General features: G+C 29.0%; 1 protein-coding gene across 3 annotated transcripts in view; it reads left to right on the forward strand.

The window, feature by feature from the left end:
- LOC107444542 (spermiogenesis-related protein stanley-cup) overlaps window positions 1–6,953 on the forward strand; it is a 21,127-nt gene extending 14,174 nt beyond the window's left edge. For all 3 annotated transcript variants that reach the window (XM_016058698.3, XM_043054659.2, XM_043054660.2), the window contains 2 exons: window positions 1,097–1,168; window positions 5,204–6,953. In XM_016058698.3, coding sequence (XP_015914184.2) covers window positions 1,097–1,168; window positions 5,204–5,655 — 524 coding nt within the window. In that variant the 3' untranslated portion in view covers window positions 5,656–6,953. The remainder of the gene's footprint in view (window positions 1–1,096; window positions 1,169–5,203) is intronic.
- The last annotated feature ends 173 nt before the right edge of the window (window positions 6,954–7,126 follow it).

Genomic DNA, 7,126 nt, shown 5'->3' on the forward strand with positions numbered 1-7,126 from the left:
TCTTTGATATATATATATCAGAAGGCGTTTTCGTCAAAGACGAAGAAGGTTTTGGAATATTTGATAATCTATTTTTTACAGAGAGGTGTTGGTATGAAAGATATTCGGATAATCGAGATTCTATTACATATAATTTGTTTAAGAAAAATTTTTAATTTCGTTATTATGATATTCATTTAAAAACTATTTTAACGAGCTCTAAGTTTATTTGCTTCTAAATTTTAACACAAATCTTGATGTGTAAAGCTTTAAGTGAATTGAAACTTTGATAATCATAAAGTCATACTTTCTCTTAATGCATTAATCGCACCTTATGGTGAAATCTTAAATTTATTAATAAACACTAATCTTCAGGCAAGACATATTAACAATGTAATCAATACATCTGCTTATCTTTAGCAGTTAAACTACATGAGTTAATTTTTAATAAAAAAAATATACTTAAGGACTTTTATTAATTAAAAAAATTCACTCAACTTGTAAGAAAACTTGTAACAAAAGGATTTTAATAAACAAAGTCTAAGAATTCATCGAAGCTATTAATTTAGATCTCTTGGAGAACTTCGTGACGATGCATAAAATAAGTCTGCTTTTTAAGTTGCCATAAGGAAAGTTAGTAATTTTTTTTTACAATAATCGAATTTCATTTATACAGCAAATAGATACTAAAAGAAAACAAAGTCAAGAAGTTTCTTCATTTTTTTTTTTTTGTAAATCATTCTTTAAGTTAATTTTTATTTTATTATTATTATTTTGTTCTTTTATAATTAAGAATTAATTAAATGCTTCGATTTATTCTTTTAATAACATCAAATTCGTTTATAAAAATGTTTCTTAAATACTTAAACCTCGCAACTAAGTAATAGTTTGCCATGTAAAATGAAACAGTTTAAAACAATTTCAAAAGTGTAAACATTTGAATTAGAAATTTCAATTGTTTTACTTATGAATTTACAAATTCAAAAATTATCCTAAACTGTGATAATTTTTTCTAATGAATCAGAATTTATATTTGCAAAATTTTGAAACATTATTTACAGCTTTTATATTCTTTTACTTATTTTAATTATTTATTTATGATTTTAATTATTTTCAGATAATTCCTCTGAACCTTTTACAACATTAAATTTGACAAAATTTTCTGCGGAGCCTAAATCGTTGATGGGCAGTAAGTAAACAACCAATTACAAATACTTGATAATTGTACACAAATCATATGTAGATATTTTTCAAAGTTACATAAAATTTATACGGTAAAATTTGAAACAATGCAGGGAATAAATATTGATTTCAATATTTATTTATCTCCTTACACTAGCATATGCATTAAATAATAATAATGCAATGTGAGTTTAAGTACTTTTTTTACGTAAAAAAAGTAAAAATCTAGAACCTAATTTTTAAACTGCGATATTAAATCACATATTTTAATTACAAAAGCTGTAATCACATCTTGATTTCATTTTACAAATTCAAAGAACTGCGTGTAACACTGTTTGGTGATGAAAAATTTAATTAACATTGTTTTCTTTATTGCTCAATTTTTAGGGAAATATATTTTGAACACCAAATATTAGATTACTAAGTAAATCAACATCAGTAAATACTCGCAAACCACAAACTAAAACTGCTAACGCAACTCATTTCAGATTGTTTTGCTCTCTTATCTCATTTGACTAAAAGTTAAAATAGCGTGCGTACGTTGATTAATTAAAATAACAATATTGATATTTATGCATGTATAAAAATAATAGTAATTCGTATTCTTAAAAAGGTCGCATTCTTAAAATTCGATTTCTTGGGAATTATTCTACTGATTTCGCTCAAATTTTGTATTGCGTCACGTAAAATTACATGCTGTGAAATAATTTTTAACAAAAAATTGCCTGACGTACCATTCATATTTTTTTAGACTTTTATTCAATAAAATAATAAAAAATAATAAATATTTGCTAATAGTTATTTTATTTAGGGAATCATCTTTGGATAAACGAATTTTATAATTTTGTACAGAAAAGCTCTGATTCCCTTAAAATGTTCTCTAGCCATGCGAAATACGCAGAAATCATAGTTAACGTTAAAGGCTCCAAAGTTTAGATTGCTCTACTGACCAAACTATCGGGTTCATATTTCCCTGATTGTAACTGTATTGCGGTAATCAGCAATCAAAATCAGTCAGCAACAAAAGTAAAGTATGTTTGTTCAGAAGAAGTAAGTTTTCGTGTCGGATTTCGTAACTTGGAATATGATGTGCTTAAATTAATTAGCACAGTTGAGGTAACCTCCTCCTGTGGGACTATTGGCATCATATTAGGGGGACTAAGGGGACCATACTTCCCAGATTGCGGTTACCCCAGATATTTTTTGGGGGTCAGAAATACAAGTTCGTCGAAAAAGGGTATATTTATTCAGAGAAAGTACGTTTTAGGGTCTGATTTTGTAATTTAAAATATAGTCTGCAGTGACTATTAAACGTATTTGAAGTCAACCCTCCGAGCCATTAAGATTGATTTCTAGAACTTAAAAATCCTATCATTAGATCAAAAGTTATTCTGGGTGGTCAGTTTCTTTGGCGCACTGTACTACTTATATCTACATCTACTTTTCTCACCTTGACAAAAGTATGAACCATCTTTATATCTGTTATTTCCTTTTGTTTTGAGAATATGTTGTCTACGAGACTTACTCTACTTTGATAACACACTAAGTAAGTTCATTGCTTTTCGATATCGATATCAAAAACGTTTTGTAGATTGATTCATACTTGCATCTGTTAACGTTTAATTTTTATAGATCGTTTTGTTTATATTGTTAAATCTTTCCTATCATTTGTACAGTGTTCAAAAAATGGATCACCCTGAATAATTTTTGATCTAATAATCGGATCTGACTTTCTTACAAAAAAAAGTATGTTTATTCAAAGAAAGTAGGTTTTGTGTCTGGTTTTGTAACTTACAATATCGTCTACACTTATTAATAATTATATATTTGAGATCAGCCCCTCAAGCCATTAAGATTGATCCCCAGAGTGTGAGAATCCAATAATTTTAAATCAAAAGTAATCCAGGGAGGAAAATTTTTTTCCCGCACTGTACAATTGTGAAGAATACTGATGTAAAAAAGAAGCAAGCATATCAGCTGAGCACTTACAGATAAACAGAAAAACCTTTATAGTTCGTAGCCATGAAGAAGATAAATTTATTTGTATTTAAACAGATTTAATTTATTACTTAATTGTTCCAAACGTTTCACATAATTGAAGCTTTTAGTTACGAACACTGAATGTCAAAAATTAAAATTTCCCCGTTAAAATTTTTGCTGTATCTGCACGCCTCAGTTCCAAAGATAACTTTAAAAAAAACGTTTCTTTTAGGTTTTTCATGAAATCCAGATGAATTTTATATTGGTTTTAATTTATTCGCCTCTTAAAGAGTCTCTCTATAATGTCCTGTCGTACCAAAAGTAATTTTGCGATCATCTAAACTAAGATTATTTGGAAAGTGATTTTTCCTCTCAGTGTTACAAGCATTGCATATATTGGTTGTCCTCGATAGTATTTCAAGTATTGCATATATTGGTTGTCCTCAATAGTATTCCAAGTATTGGTTGTCCTCGATAGTATTGCAAGTATTGCATATGTTGAGTTTGTTGAAGATTCTGTTCTGGTGAGACGCGTGCGAACCGTGGTTTGTCAAAAATGGTTGACATAAAAGTTATGTTGAAGTTTATTCCTTGTTATTAGTTGGTGCTTGCAGAGTCCTTTTGTTTCCGGGTTGTCCCAATCATTTTACCACGTGTCTTTTGCTCGGTCAAGGAGGATTATTCTTATTGTTTTCTTAGTCCGAAAGTACGTTGAGATATTTAACTGGTATTTTACAGGCAAATTTTTCAAGTCTGTCCTCTTGTTAATCCCTAACACAAAAATGTACTTTTATTCAGTTTAATTTTATGTGTTCTGTGGTGTTTTCCTTAATGAATTTTAGAGAGAATTTATCTTGATTAGTGTTGAAAAGAACTTGGTGAATGGAAAGTTAATTAGAAAAGATGCTGAATGTTTGCTTGATCTGTTAATCTTTTATCCAATAGATCGACTGGTGGATGGCCCATAGATCGGTCTTAAAAACCAAGGCATAGACATTTTAAAATTAAATACAAATCAGCAAATTAAAAATTAATAAAACCTTAAAGCACCGATTTAATAATTTGTATATTAAAAACATCAAAATTTAAAAATTCAATAACTTTTAAATGAATTCAAAATTTTGAAGGAAGGAAGAAAGATTATTCTTTTTTATCATCAGTTATAAAATGTTTTTTTATAACTGTTTTCTTTCATCAGTTTTTTTATCATCAGTTATGGAAAAAAGTATAATTCTTTTGCATTTATTATTGCTTTTTCAATTACATAATGCAATATCTATTTGTTTATTGCAGCGTACAATCCGAAAAACTGCCAATCTAAACTATTTATTTTCTCTAAAAGGAATTTAATTTGAAAAAAATGAATAAATTTATGCAAAATGAGACGTCTTTATTATTTTCAGATATGAAAAGTCCGTAGTTGCCAAAAAATGTTCTGCTTATAATTTTCGATAAATTGCATTATGCGGCTTAAAAGAAATCTTCAACTTTGACATAAAATAATGCAAAAACTAATGATCCAATTAATTATGTTTTAACTTGAGGCTGTTACTTAAATATTTCTTGCCTCAATAAAATTAGCCATCTTGGAAAATATCCAAAATTTCATTTTGTTTTGTTCAATAGTTAAGTAATGAGAGGGTAATGCTTGCTCATCGAAAATTTTCTGAATCATCATTCATTTACTTGGAATGATGCTATTATGGCTTTGAAGCTACATAAAAACTAGCATATCCCTTATGAAACAGAATATCCCTTATTAAATCTTTATTTATGTAGGAAATAGCAGAAATTTGAACAACAAAAAAACTTAATTTGTCCTTCAAATCGAAGTGAATAAGTTATCAGATTCCTTTTTATACCAGTCTTTAAATTATAAATTTTGAGAAATAAAACACATATTTATTTTTAAAAGTGTATATTATTACAAAGATATATTTCTGTTTAACGTAATTCGATTACTTTGAATATTATAATTCTAAATTTTTACTCAATTACTAATTTTTTCTAATCAATTTGTTTAATAAAAAATATGAATAAATGTTTTAATGGTTGCTTTCAGGTACAGAAGTTGCATCTTCCGTTAATTACACAATTATTTTTGTTGCTGTTGCTGTTTTTACAATTCTCTACTTGATTTTTTGGTACTATTGTTTAAAATGTTGCTGCTATTCCATCAGACAGTGCATTGATAATAAAACCATCACTCGAGGAGACGTCCATGAATCTCCACCGCAACCATCTACCACATCTGGAATAAACATACGGAATCACCGCGTTACCTCAGATGAATCCCCGCTCATAGTGTCACATCATGAAGTTGCACCACACTCTCAACGGCTTCCACCGTACGATCCACCACGATACGATCAGATCTTTGTAACATCATATCAACGTCATTATCAAGAATGGGATCAACAGTTGCAACAAAACTCAGACATAGGGGTGTCTAATGCTTCTGTTTACAATAGAATTTCACCACCACCACCTTACGAAGAATGCTTAAGAACCTAAACAGAACATGTCTATGAATGTACATTAAGAGCATGTCTATGCACGTACAGGGTGGGGTAAATAAAAGTGGCCCTGGAGAACAGTGTTCCACGCAACAAAGAAGAGCAGCAAAGGAAAGTAAATATTTCACTAACATGCCAAAGAGCAGATGTTGTAAGCGACCTCCATTCATTTCTTGGCATTATTTGGACCCTGGTCAACAAGTTGTGGAAGGCAAATCGAAGCTTAGCATCTGGAATAGCTGCAATCTCTCGTCAGAAACGTTTTTCCTGCCTTACTTGTAGACTAAGAAAGTTGTTGCAGTACCCCTTATTTGTAATACTCGAGGTTTCCTCACAAAACGAAATTGTTTACTGACAAAACAGTGGTGTGATTACTTGCATGTATTCAAGATAAGTCGTATTCTCGCATCCGGCCACTTTTATTTGCCCCATCCTGTATATTCAAACTACGGTACAACTTAGAGGATTGTTTAAATGTATTCTTAGTATTCTTATCTTGATATTTGTATTGCCCGACCTGTATATTCAAACTACGGTAAAACTTAGAAGATTGTTCAAATGTGTTCTCATCTTGATATTTGTATTGCCCCATCCTGTATATTCAAACTACGGTACAATTTAGAAGATTGTTTAAATGCATTCTTATCTCGATATTTCTATTGCCCATCCTGTATATTCAAACTATGGTACAACTTAGAAGATTGTTTAAATATATTCTTATCTCGATATTTGTATACTGGATTTACAATGACATCACTTCAGAGATAATAAAAAAAAATTTAGATGTACTGTATGCAATTTAACAAAATTTCAATTAAGTGACTTTGGAGATTAATGGTAATATTTTTAGGCATTAAATTTCTCTCTTAATAATCCTAAAGGTTAATCTTGTAAGTTAATTAATTTCTGCAGGCACAAAATGTACTGAGAATTAGTTTAATATTCGACGAATAGCTAAATGTTCTGTCTTTATCTTGTTAATTACAAAACGTACTGATAATCAATTTAGTACCCAACGATTAGTTAGGTGATCTGTATTTTATCTCATTAACTAAACAGTTGTATATTGCAGAGGCATGATCACCACTTTAGTCTGTTAAATATAAGCGTATTTGACTTAATATGACTTTTTTTTATTTATAAATATTGAAGTATATAAGTAGATTTATACTTAAGTCACACTTAAAAGTCACCGCATAACAATATATTGATTACGTATTTATTAGTTTACACAGGAAGAAAATTTGAACATGTATTAAATTCTACTTTGTAATAAACTATTTTTAAAAGAAAAAAGTAATTTTGTTTGTAATTTTCGCACAACTGAAATCAAATTTCTTCATTTTATAACCACTTAAAAAGATCTGTTGGACATAAAGTTTCGAATTTCTCAGAGAAAAACGGCATTCCTTATGAACACCTTTATGACTATATACCATACTATTATAACTATATATATATTATATATA

The sequence above is a fragment of the Parasteatoda tepidariorum genome, chromosome 6 (assembly GCF_043381705.1).
Source record: "Parasteatoda tepidariorum isolate YZ-2023 chromosome 6, CAS_Ptep_4.0, whole genome shotgun sequence".
In the NCBI taxonomy this organism is placed as follows: Eukaryota; Metazoa; Arthropoda; class Arachnida; order Araneae; family Theridiidae; genus Parasteatoda; species Parasteatoda tepidariorum.